The sequence below is a fragment of the Tasmannia lanceolata genome, unplaced genomic scaffold (assembly GCF_043159265.1).
Source record: "Tasmannia lanceolata isolate RefF3 unplaced genomic scaffold, GAP_Taslan_0.1 ptg000013l, whole genome shotgun sequence".
In the NCBI taxonomy this organism is placed as follows: domain Eukaryota; kingdom Viridiplantae; phylum Streptophyta; class Magnoliopsida; order Canellales; family Winteraceae; genus Tasmannia; species Tasmannia lanceolata.
This window is the reverse complement of record NW_027518690.1, coordinates 27240538-27254552: the sequence shown is the minus strand read 5'-3', so window position 1 is coordinate 27254552 and position 14015 is coordinate 27240538. Positions and strand designations below refer to the sequence as shown.

Below are 14015 nucleotides of genomic sequence, written 5' to 3'. Positions count from 1 at the left end.
AAATAATAAATCCACCGACGAAAATAATAATTAAATAATATTCATCATTACAAAATATTATTAAATAATAATCCACCGACGAAAGTAATAATTAAATAATATTAATCATTACAAAATAATAATTAAATAATAATCACCGAAAAAAATATAATTAAATAATAATCCACCGAAAAAATAATAATTAAATAATAAATCCACCGACGAAAATAATAATTAAATATTCACATCACTATTCACGTCACTATTCACATCACTATTCATGTCACTATTCACGTTACTATTCACGTCAGATTTTCCTATAAATAGAGGAAGAGAAGAAGAAGAAAAATAGAAAGAGAAGGAAGGAGAAGGAAGGAGAAGGAAAGAGAAGAAAGAGAGAAAGAGGGAGAAAGAAGAAGAAAGGAGAAGGAAATCCATTTCAAGGTAAGTCTTTCAAATATTTATGATAATTATGGATAATATGGTTGGTTCTACCACCTAAATATTAATTATGGATAATATGGTTGGTTCTACCACCTAAATATTTATTATAATATGGTTGGTTCTACCACCTAAATATTTATTATAATATGGTTGGTTCTACCACCTAAGTTTTATCATTTTACATGAATAGTAACCTATGGGGTCCACATGCATAGTAACATGTGGGGTCCACATGAATAGTAGCATGTGGGGTCCACATGAATAGTAACCTATGGGGTCCACATGCATAGTAACATGTGGGGTCCATATGAATAGTGTAGCATGTGGGGTCCACATGAATAGTAACTTGTAGGTCCATATGAATAGTAGCATGTGGGGTCCACATGAATGGTAACCTATGGGGTCCACATGCATAGTAACATATGGGGTCCATATGAATAGTGTAGCATGTGGGGTCCACATGAATAGTAACATATGGGGTCCATATGAATAGTGTCCCATGATCTTGAAATATGAATTTGATAACAAATAATATGGGGTCCACAGGGAACATTATTTTGGACATAGATGGACATTACCTGGATAGAAAGAACACTGAATACAGGGAAACCATGAAAATAAATAAATAAAATGGTAAGATTATGAGGAACTCATAATAACGGTATGTGTATGGCCTTACTTCCAGGTTGATCACTCTATAGTCTTGTTGGGACTTTTCGGTTTCTACTTTTCAGTTTCTATCATCTCCAGGTTTAAAAAGGCAGGTGACAGCTAGACCTTGCTTGTAATGGTTTCCAATATAATTTGTCTATGCAATGTAGCTCTACTTATAAAATTGTGCTTTATTGATACCTGCTTAGTTAATTTATACTTGCTTGCCTGGAATAAAATCTTGTGCGAAGTAATACAGGAAGGGAGACAAAGTAATACAGGAAGGGAGACAAAAGTAATATACTTTAAACTCCGAATTGCATATCATACATGATCATACATGGGGGAGAGTGAAGGGGAACTTAAGGGTGTGGTGGTATCATCCTGGGACCTAAGGTCCAAAGGCCAACGCGAGAAGCGTGTACTGCCTTTCGTTGGCAACCAACCAAAATGGGATAGTATCCCCGAAACGGCTCGGCATTAAATGCGAGACCGAAATCCGAGTCCATAACGCCACTACCTTCAGACAGGGGTAGTGGGTAGTCGTGCGGCAAGGACACCGGCAGAAAAATAAAAATGAGAAAGTCAGAAAAGAACTGACAGAAAAGAAAATGGGGAAAAAGCCGGATGTACCTGGGGAATGAGCTGTCTCATGCACACATAGCATATCAATTATTATTGTCACTCTTGTTATTTATATTGCAATCAATAGCGTAATTTCTTTCCAGTTTTTATTATTGTTGATATATATTGCTGAAGATCTGGATTATATTGCCTGTACTTTTTATATTGTCTCTCTTACTCTGCTCGGTCTTTGGAGGACCCTGCTCTGACGTTGTTACTCCACCACAGGAGTTGAGGCGTTAGATGGTGGAGCGTTTGCAAATGAAAGAACCTTGGGATAAGGGACTGTGTGATCAGGGAGTTCGTTTCTGGGGTTTTGACGTCTTGCGTCATTTATCGTTTTTATTTCTATCAAGACTTTATTTAGTTTGGACTTTGGTAAATGATATTGTAAGGAACATTTTAGTTATGAAATAAGAATGGCAGTTGTTATTGTGAGTATTTTGGAATAAGATTTTATCGTGGTTGCTGATTATAAAAAAAAAAAAAAAAATATTTCCATGATTTTTGACAGTTCTTTTGCTCGTAACGACTTGATGGGAAATCGGGTCGTTACAACAGTTCTTTTTCCATAAGTTGTCCCCTGGGTTGGATAAAGCATGATCCCCGTTCTGAGCGGTGCATCTTCCTAGGCAACTCCCGCACTCAAAAAGGGTACAAGTGTTTATAGTCCTACCTTACGGAGAAGCTTTGTATCTGCTGATATCACAATCTTTGAGGAAACTGCTTTTTTTTCTCCCTTTGCTAGGTTGCCTCTTCTATTACCTAATTCTGTTGTCACTCCTCTACATGCGCAGGTGCAGGTCTATTCTCATGGCCCTCGCTAGATTGTGTTCGTTGATCAAATCGCTTCTACATCGGAGCCATCTCACCCCGTTCCACCTCCTCCTCAGTTTAGCAGATCCCCCTTGGGTATTGATCCTCCCTCTGCTTCCCTTGCGTCCCCTATTGCTTCTCGGACTCGTCCATGGTCAATTGTTCCCCTAATCTCCCATTTAGTTTCATATGATAGTGTTTCTCCCTCTCACATGAGTTTTCTTTCATCCTTATCATCTAACACTCTTCTTAAGTCTGTCACAGAGGCATTAGCACATCCAAGTTGGTGCTATGCTATGGAGGCTGAGATGGTGGCACTTGCATCTAACCGTACATGGGAGTTAGTTCCCTTGCCTAAAGGTGCCCAAGTTGTTGGCTGTCGTTGAGTGTTCACTGTGAAATGTCTGTTGGATGGTTCTGAGCGGTGCATCTTCCTAGGCAACTCCCGCACTAAAAAAGGGTACAAGTGTTATAGTCCTACGTTATGGGGAAGCTTTGTATCTGCTGATATTACAATCTTTGAGGAAACTGCTTATTTTTCTCCCTGTGCTAGGTTGCCTCTTCTACTACCTAATCCTGTTGTCACTCCTCTGCATGCGCAGGTGCAGGTCTATTCTCGTGGCCCTCACTAGATTGTGTTCGTTGATCAAATCGCTTCTACATCGGAGCCATCTCACCCCGTTCCACCTCCTCCTCATTCTAGCAGATCCCCCTTGGGTATTGATCCTCCCTCTGCTTCCCTTGGGTCCCCTATTGTTTTTCGGACTCGTTCATGGTTTACTGTTCACCTAATCTCTCATTTAGTTTCATATGATTTGTTTCTCCCTCTCACATGAGTTTTCTTTCATCCTTATCATCTAACTCTCTTCCTAAGTCTGTCACAAAGGCATTAGCACATCCAAGTTGGTGCTATGCTATGGAGGCTGAGATGGTGGCACTTGCATCTAACCGTACATGGGAGTTAGTTTCCTAGCGTAAAGGTGCCCAAGCTGTTGGTTGTCGTTGGGTGTTCACTGTAAAATGTCTGTTGGATGGTACTGTCGATAGATTGAAAGCCTGTTTGGTGGCTAAGGGCTATACCCAGACTTTTGGTATCGACAATACAAAGACCTTCTCTCCAGTCGTGAAGATACCGTTTGTCTGTGTCTTTATCTCTTTGGCCATTAATTGTGGTTGGCTTCTCTATCAGTTGGATGTGAAAAACGCCTTCCTCCATGGTGACCTCTCTGAAGAGGTGTAGATGGAGCAACCTCCTGGGTTTGTTGATCAAGGGGAGATTGTTTTTGTGTCGTCTACGGAAGGCGTTATATGAACTGAAGCAGTCTCCACCCGCTTGTTTTGGCAGATTCGGTGAGGTTGTTAGGCGATTTGGTATGAGACAGTGTGTCGTTGACCACTTCATAATCAATGCACAATCTAGTGATGGTTACGTCATGTTGATTGTGTATGTCGATGATATTGTGATTACTAGGGATGATGGGATAGGGGTGATATTGTGATTACGAGTGATGATGGGATAGGTATTCAGAGACTTAAGACATTCCTTCAGACAGTGTTTACACCAAAGAACTAGGACGTGTTTGGTAATTTTTGGGTATCTAGGTGGCATATTCTAGAGGTGGTATTTCCTTGTCTCGGAGGAAATATGTTCATGGAATCCTTAAGAACATAGTCAGTTGAGGTTCCAATGGATCCCAACATGAAGATTTTTCCAAATCAAGGGAAGTTGTTGGAAGGGTTCACATATGCGGAATGAGTAGGATTTCCAGCAGATAGGAGATCAACTACATGTTACTGTACGTTTGTGGGTGGAAATCTTGTGTCTTAGGCATAGTAAGAAATAAGATGTTGTCGCTAGATCGAGCGCAGAGGCAGAGGATCGAGCTATGGCTCATACATGAGGAGAGCTGATATGGTTGCGGTCTCTTCTGACGCAGATTGGTATTCCTCCATCTCCAGCGTGTTTGCATTGCGACAATAGGGCAACATTTCATATCGCTTCTAATCCAGCGTTTCATGAGAGGACAAAGCATATTGAATTTGACTGTCACTTCATTCGTAGGAAGCTCCAAAGTGGAGAGATTAATACCACCTTCACTCGATCTGGAGATTAGTAGGCAGTTGTGTTCACTAAACCATTGGCCAAGTCCAAATTGAGAGAGATTTGTAACAAATTGGGGTTGGATGATACATCAATCCAGCTTGAACGGGCGGGGGTGTGTTAGAAGGGTATTTTGGTGTTAAAGGGGTATTTTGAACTTTGTACATGTAACCCTATTGTGCATATATATATATATATATATATATATATATATATATATATATATATATATAATGGTTTCTAAGCTCTAGCTCAGGCTGAGCTAGAGCTTAGAATACACCATCTCCCATAGTAGTTTGACTCATCCAATCCATTCATTTTACACTACCTCACATAGATAGGGTGTTCCTAACAAACCAACTCCATATCATAATCCTAACCATCCGATCTATAGGACCATAATTTCTAGCCATCGATTCTAAACCTCCACAAATCATAACCCTAACCATAACCCATAACCCATAACCATAACCCTAAGCATAACCTATAAACTAAATGGGTTGGATGACTCAACCAACTATGGGAGTAGTGGTTTCTGAGCTCGAGCTCAGAAACCTTTTCCTAATATATATAGATCATATTATATGAGAGCTCCCTAAGAGTGACTCTTGTTTTTCTCCCTCAATTCCTCTCCTCCCTCTTCTTCTTCTACTCTTCATCTTAGAGGCCAAGTTACATCGAATAGCTTGTAAATGGCTTCGTCCAATAAAGGCTAGTAGCTGTAGGCCCATCACCACCATCTTTAATAAGTTGGTGATACAATGACTTCAATCTATCGCTCAGAAGTCAGCCTCCAACTTGTATCATTTTGTTAGGTGATTAGCAGTTGCAGATTTTTCTTTTTCTTTCTTTTTTGTTTTTGAATGGTAAGAGCAGTCAAATAATTAATCTTAGGAGGAGTTTGGTCTGTAGAATAACATGAAGATGATCTCCCTTAAGTAATTGTGGATTTTGTTAGCTACAAAACAGCCTTGTACCGATTGAAATATCTGTGCTTTGATCAGAACATGGGTTTTAGGCATGATTTGGATCATGTGGTGAGAGGTTCAAGTGATTTGGAAACAGCAAAAGTTCCCTTCCTCTCACATGCTAAATGGATCACCTTCATCCAGGATACGTTTCCATTTGTCGATGAGGTACAGGCCAGTTAGATATTCATAACTGTGGCAGCATATTAACTTGATATCATCCACAGTGATTTCTTTGGGAGCAAAGCCAAACACGATCAAATTTAAACCATTTAATATGGACTAAAAATGTGAAAAAATGAGGTGCAACCGTGCAACCAATTTGTGGATGGAGGAATGAGACTTAACCTTTGTTCACCTAGGAAAGTGGTGGTAATGGAGAAAAAAAACACCAATTTCAAAAAGATGATTGTTACTCCTTGGATGGAATATGAGGAGAGGAAACAGGTCATAATATGGGAGGGGAAAGTTACAGGCGCAGCAAAGTGAAATAATTGAAAGGATTTGTCTGGAAATTTTAATCTGGAAAATTCATAAGTTACTCTGCCAAGTGGCTCATTTCATTAATTTGGAAAATTCCAAACACCTAACAACCATCAGCCTATGTATGTATATGTGTGTTTTCAATGGAAATGAGAATGTATGATATGACCACATTACTATGTACATTTGTGTCATAATCAAGGTGGACGATATGTAAGAACATCTACCGAATATATGAAAATATACTTATGGACAATAGTTAAAAGGTAAAAAAAAGTACTAAGATTCAGCTAAAATATCATTCTATCCAACATGAACACCCATTTATAGAGACAAATGACAGTATTTGTGAATAATTTGCTGCAATTTAAAAAAAAATAGAAATAGAAATACTAATTACTGGACACCCGGATAGAGAAAAACAAAATGGTCAAGCATAACATGATAGATGAACTTTTAGAATATAGTCATGAAAAGTGCTTCATATTCTGTGCACAAGACTAACATAATACCACAATATTAAGGAGTGATCGTTTATCCCTAGGTCTTTTAATTGGTTTTATTTTTCAATAAAAACTTCCATGTTCCACGATAAAGGGCCAAACCTTATTCAAATGTACATTAGTGTCTGTGATAAAGTTAATAGCCAGCTTCATATGGATTCAATGAGTATGATCAACTGTGCACTTCTTCAAAATTTTATGAAATTGACGAACATGTTTTTCTCTCTCGTAATGTGACGTTTATTGTAATGAGACTTTCTCAACCTGAATTTCAAATTTCTTTTTATGCCGGTCTGTCCTCTGCATCTGATATGTGATAGTAGGCCATTATGTTCCGTGTCTAAAACTTCTGGAATTCTCTTATTCAATAGAGAAAGTAGGACTTGGGTGACTAGAGTTATCAGTATGTTGACCAGCATAAGGAGCAATTATATTCTACCTCACTACAATACTTACTAAAAATCCAACTCCTTTTTACTTCCAAATTTAGTAATGGTCTAGAGTGAATTGGACGGTCAATTGATCCATTTAAAGTAGAAATAAAAAACAAACAGGACAAGATAATTTATCATTTTAATTCATCAGCTGGAGAAATCAAACACTACATGGAAATGTTGTTTCTTTTTGTTAACAATAAATGAAACATAAATATAACTAAATATGCCAAAAACAAGCTCGAGTCTCATGATAGTGTCTTGGAGATTGTAACAATATCATTGGTAGCGCTTAAGAGTTTTGTTAATATTAGAAAGAAAACAAATTAATATTGAACTGCTAAACTAATGATCTGGTATATTAGTCTCAAAATTTGAATAATTATCAACACGCAATAAACACCATACTATCTAAATATCAACCAGTCAGGAAAAAGTTTGAATCCCTGACCCACACGCTTGAGGGTATAGCCACTGGAGCCAAGAGTACAACTTCTACTAAATGGTTATTAAGAAGATATGAGAACTTATTTGGGAACAAGGGGAGCATAACCAGAAAACAATCATTACTTGAGAATTTCGCTATGCTCCCCATCTCGCTATCAAGGAAGTTCTCATATCTTCTAAATAACTATTTAGTAGAAGCAGTACTCCTGGCTCCAGTGGTTATATCCTCAAGCGTGCGGGTCAGGGGTTTAACCTTCATCATTACCTATTAAAATAAAAAATAATTCAATAGTGGGGTACATTATATTTTTCTGAACCGGTTGATATTGTATAATACGCATTGATAGTTCTCATGCAAATTTTGAGACTGATATACCACATCATTAGTTTAGCAGTTCAATAATTATTTGTTTTCTTTTCAGTATTAACAAAACCCTTGAGCGCTACCAACGATGCCGTTAAAATCCTCAAGATACTAAAATATGTGATCGTGATACTCAGGTTTATTTTTTGCATATTTACTTACATGAATATTTAATTTATTGTTTACAAGAAGATGCAACATTTCCATATAGTGTTTGATTTCTTGAGCTGATGAATTAAAATGGTAAAGTATCGTGTTTAGTTTGTTGTTGTTTCTACTTTAAATGAAGCAACCGTCCAATTCACTCTGGGCCACTACTAAATTTGGAAGTAAAAGAGAGTTGGAATTTTAGTAAGTATTGTAGTGTGGTAGAATAGAACTACCCCTTACACTGGTTAACCTATTGATAACTCTACTCACCCGGGTCTTGCTTACTCTACTGAATCAAAGAATTTCGGACGGAAAGTATCTCAAATGATCTTATCCATAAAGCCATCACTCTCCATGTCGCACGAGGCTAAACTGCATCATTCTCCATGTCGCATGAGCCTAAACTGCATCATGTTGCACGAGCCTAAACTGGATGACGCACCTGGCCCGCGTGAGCTTAAACTACGAAACACATAAACAAATGAATCATTTATTCATTATACTATTCCTCGCATGCATGAGTATGATTTGAACAGAAAATAATATATAAATAAATATCGTGAAGTTATTCGTAATTTCGGAAGTTAAGACCGTGGAACATACTGGCCTACTATCACATATCAAATGCAAAGGACAGACCAGCATAAAAAGAAATTTGAAATTTAAATTGAGAATGACTCATTGCAACAAACATCACATTACGAGAGAGAAAAAGATGTTCACCAATTTCATTAAATTTGGAAGTACACAGTTGATCAAACTCATTTTATCCAAATGAAGCTGACCATTAAATTCATCACATAAACTAATGTGCATTTGAATAAGGTTTAGTCCTTCATCATGAAACATGTAAGTTTTTATTTAAAAATCAAACCAATTAAAAGACCATGGGAGAAACAATCACACCTTAACTTTGTTGTGTTACATTAGTTTTGTGCATAGAATATGACTATTCCTATAAGTGCATCTACCATGTTATGCTTGACCATTTGCAATATATGACATAAATTCAAGCATTATCATTAAAAAATCTAGCTTTTAGTCAAATTAAAAAGATAGTTATTATTCCGAGGGAAAATGAGAAGTTTTAAAGGTCTCATTGAATATTCCAAATATGTTGTGCATAAAAATAGGAATGGTATGTGGAAGTTGCACTCAAGTCTTGCCCACAGCATCATACTTGGTATATACTTGCATGTGAATATAGTTTTCTCTTGAGTATTGAAATAAGACCTGCTTGGATATAATTATATCAATGAGCTGATTACAAATGGCACTAGTATAGAACTCAATCTTGATTTCAGTTTGTTTAAATAATGTAAAACTAATAGGAAAACTAAGAAAATTATTTGAAGCTAAGCTAATCTTTCCTCACTAGCTTCAATGAAGCCACCTAATAAAAATAAGGACTGGATACTATTTCAAGCTTTAAGGCATGAAGTCATCATGCCTTCATCTTTGGCCACTCTTGAAGTTTGGGTGGTTTTTTCTAAAGTTTGGTTCATCCTTGTATCATCCTGAAAATCCCTCTGTTTTCCAGCAATAATATATCTCCTTACCGAGTTCCATAAAGATAACAATATTAGAAGTCTTCGGACCTTTGTCTCTCTAATAATAACAGATTTTTTGTTCAATTAAATGCCATAAAGCTAAGTTTTTCATAATTTTGTTCGTCTCTATCTATGTGTCCAGTAATTAGTGTTTCTCTTTCTTTCTTTTTTCTTTTTTTTTGTATATCAACAAATTATTCACAAATGCTGCCATTTGTCTCTAGAAAAGCGTGGTCATGTTGGACACAATGATATTTTGGCTGAATTTCAGTACTGTTTTTAACTTTTTAACCATTGTCCAAAAGTATTTTTTCATATATTCGGTAGACGTAAATTCTTACATATCATCCACCATTGATTATAGCACACATGTACATAGTAATGTGGTCATATAATCCTGTGTTCTTTTACCAAGTGGCTCATTTCCTGTAAAAGACGAGATATTATGGAAGCTATGCCAACAAGAACTCTATGGTGCTTATCTAAATTAAAGATTTGGGGATCAAATGGTAAGAGAAAATAAAATGAGTTTTCGTTTATTCATCAAGACCTAGCCAAGAATTCAATCCTTTGTGAAGCACATTTCAATAGCTAAAACTACTATCTTGGGCAGATAACCGAAAACTATCGTGGTCAGATAAGTAAAAGGCATCTTTTATGTGCAATTTTACAATGAAATCATAATGAAAGAACCAGAAAGCTTTTTGTGCCAATATTTGGGATCAGGATAGACCATCTTGTGCCCCAGCTTTTACTTGGTTGAGTACTAGAAATAAAATTCTTATGGGTGATCAACTTGATGAATTGATTGATAGCTCGTGATATTCTACCTCTTCTGAAATGGTAACGACCAAACTGGTGCTATTGAAGGCTTTGTGCTGAACATCCTACAATTATCTAAAAGAGTCGTTAAAGGTAGCTTGATTCAAGGATATTTTGTTATCCTAAATTTCCAGAGAGACTAGAGGTAAATGGCATGTACTATGTGTTAACTAGAAAAATTGAAATTAGGATGCTTCCTCCTGTTGGGATGGTTAGTGGTAAAGTAAAAAGCAAAAAGAAAACCAAGCGAGAACTGACATGTCATCCTGGACAAAGACATTAACATTATTTTCTTATACACAGAACCAATAGGGCATACAAATGAAACTCACAATGGTTAATGCTATTTGTTAGGGGATATGGATAGCTACTCTATTGATTGAGGGACACTTTTTTGTTGTTTAGGTAAATGGTTATTTTAAATTGATGGATACTAAATTGATGCAAAGAGTAAGAAGAGATAATTAGCATCTACTCAATTTGTTCAAAAGAAATTCATGGGGAGGTTCCTAAGGCCTTATGTTCTGATATGCTCCATAGTTTACAACAAGTAGTCACTTGAGCTCATTTCAAAAATAAATGAGAAAATAGACACAAGTAGTACATAGAGTTCATTTCGAAAATATATGAGAACCTAGACACATGAATGAAAAACTTATACTATAACCAAGGCTACCATAATGGAAGTAAGCTAGATAAGGTAAGGTGTGTATTATAGGGGTTCCTGAGGCTACTTAGGGCTAGGAGAAGGGCTTTATCATACTCAATCTGTCAAGACTTGGTTTCTAGGGGTCTGAGATAGTCACGTGCAAGTATGGAACCATGGATCACGAATGTATGGGAGAATGGGTGTGTCTAAAAAATGTAAATAGCATTACAACCAGTAAGACTAGATCACTAGCTGAAAACCAACCTATTTGAGAGTTTTTTGAGCTAAGTAAATCCTCACTGCACGGGTTAACAAGTATTTATGCACTGAATGGAAGCACTAATATTTATCTAGACTACACAGACTAAACCTCGGTGTTCTACATCTATAATAGTCACTAGGAAAATTTATGGATAGAAATTTCCATCAAAACTTCTCAAATTTCTCTAGACTGCCTACTATAAAAAAGACGTGAGGTTATTCAACAAAAGTTTATTAAAACCATGACCCTACGCTAACCAAGGTTTTAAATTTCTAGCCGAAACCAAAATTTCGGCTGAAATTCGGGAAAAAAAAGGCATTGCATCATTATGCCGAAATTTCGGCAAAATAGTAAATTTGGGAAATTTCCGAAATTTCGGGTTCTTGTGATTTCGGTTTCGGTCCCAACTGAAATCCGAAATTTCAGTATTTTGGCCGAAATTTAAAACCTTGACACCACAAAAAATTATAGGGGTGAATGATTTCTAAATATGAAAGCATGAACAATATACTCAGTTATTATGCATGGGAAGACACTACCTGGTATTTTTTTGTTTTACTGCTGCAAGAGTAAGAGGTGGCATAGGCATCTCTTGATCCCTTCTTCCAGAAACTTGGTGGACTGAATCCATTATCCCGCTGGTATTTTCTTGAGTTTCACTTGAGATGTTGTCTGATAATTTAGACCCCACAGATTCCGGATAACCATAGGTTGAACTATGTATTTTTGTGAATGTTTCTTCATTATACCGCACTATATTAGCCTAGAAAAGATCCATGAGAAAAACAGTAAGATCGATTCTCTTTGGCAGAGAGAAGAAAATGGCAGCATAAATAAAATTTCAGTTGAAAATATAGAATGCAAGAAACTGACAGCATAACAAAAATTTGTAATTGAATACATAAATGTCAAGGAAAACTGTTAGTGCAGCAACAACAAATGTACAAGGAATTAGAAGAAAAAAGAGAACCATAATGATAAACAACAGATGAGGAAAAGAAGGGTATAATTTTCCCTGATGAGGAATCTAAAATGACAAGAGACTCAATGGAAGCAGAACTTAGTGGGAAAATTAAATCCTGCATTCAGAGGGCAAATCAGGCTTCAATAGGAGAGTTGGGAGTTTCAGAGGAAGAGATGGGAGTTTCAGAGGAAGAAGAGAAGGTGGTGTTGAATTCGGACGAGGTATCCTCGGAAGAGGACAAGGAAGAAGGGTCAGAAGAAGAAAAGGCTTTCCATGACGAGTTTGAAAAAATGTCAAAAATGGGGGACCCCGTGGGAATAGTGTACCAGAAAAATTTTGAAGAGACAAAAAAATGTTATTCGACATAGAGAAGAGATGTGGGGGAAAAAAGGAAAAACCCCAACGAAAGGTGATGGGGACATCAACAATGGGCGTGGATTCAAGGTTTACAAGCGTAGACGTGGACGAGACTGATGACGGGGACTCTAGCATGGGTCACAGACATTGTTTTTTTATTATTTACTTTCTATTTTCGTCATTTTATTTGTAGCCTACTTTTTAGGCATCAAATCTCATCAATTTGGCGTGTTTTTTGTATTATTTGAAAGTTTTTTCAATTACCTATCTAATGGGCCAAAGATCACACGATTTGGATGTGATTTGAGCAAGCTATGAGTGTTTTTAGGAAGTGGTAAAGGTCTATTACGGGATTACTATTATAGGTAAGTTTTTATCTTTACTTAGTTTACTTTGGATTAGATGAATGGTTGAGATTAGTGTTTAACTTTAAGTTATCTTCTAAGGTGTCTTTTCTTATAAATACATCTTATGAAAGCAATGTAAAAGACTTTGGAATATTGAATAGAATTGAGAATTTTTTATGAGAGCTATTCTGGCTTGGACTTCTTCTTTTCTTCTCTTCTTGGTGGCTTGGACCCATTCTTCTCTCATCTCCTCTCATCTATTTATTCAATCAAATCAACACAAACAAGGTTAGTGTTAAAGTATAAAAGATAAATAACGCCTTTCTCCAACAGCTTAAGCTTTTGAAGAAGTTGGTAAGTTAACATGGTATCATAGCCAAAGGTCTCGAGTTCAAACCTCTCGGATAGTAAAAATCCAAATGCGATGGTTGACCCAAAGTGGGACCACATGTGCCACGTGTTTGCCAAGTGGGCCACACGTGCAGGGGAGTGTTAAAATATTAAAGATAAATAACGCCTTTCTCCAACAGCTTAAGCTTTTGGAGAAGTTGGTAAGTTAACAGTTAGTAAATCAGATTTTCTATTTTCTTTGTTCTTTGAACCCTAAAACTAGAAGAAACCTAAAACCATAGATCTCCCTTGTTCTCCAAGATCTTGTTATGAGATTTTGAGGGATTGTTTTATGATTAAACCTCAGCCTAAACACCCAAGAACCCTAACTTTAAACCCCTTTTGAGCCTTATTACAATTTTCACCCTTTTCAAGCCCTAAAACTAGTTTTAGTGAACCCTATCCTAAACCTACCATCAAATCAGAGCTTAAACTCTAGATTAATCTTTCTTTTACCTTCTAAACCTTAACCTAAGATTTGGACAGCAGTATTAAACCAAAATCCCAGATCTGCTAAATTACCAAAATACCTATGATTTGGTCGACACTTCGAATTTATTGCTGATTCATGTGTCCTATCGTGTCCGACACGACACCCGTGTCGACACTCCTTTGGACACTTTTACTTGTATTGCTGGAAGTGTTAAGACTTAATGTGTGTGTGTGGACATGTTTTTGTATAGTGTCAAGTGTGACATTCTGTTTTTTAT

General features: G+C 36.7%; 1 protein-coding gene across 1 annotated transcript in view; it reads right to left on the bottom strand.

Annotated features, from left to right (window-relative positions):
• Window positions 1-14015, bottom strand: part of CSK (chloroplast sensor kinase) — a 63742-nt gene that overhangs the window by 18585 nt on the left and 31142 nt on the right. Inside the window, exon 7 of the mRNA XM_077394423.1 lies at window positions 11787-12010. Coding sequence (XP_077250538.1) covers window positions 11787-12010 — 224 coding nt within the window. The remainder of the gene's footprint in view (window positions 1-11786; window positions 12011-14015) is intronic.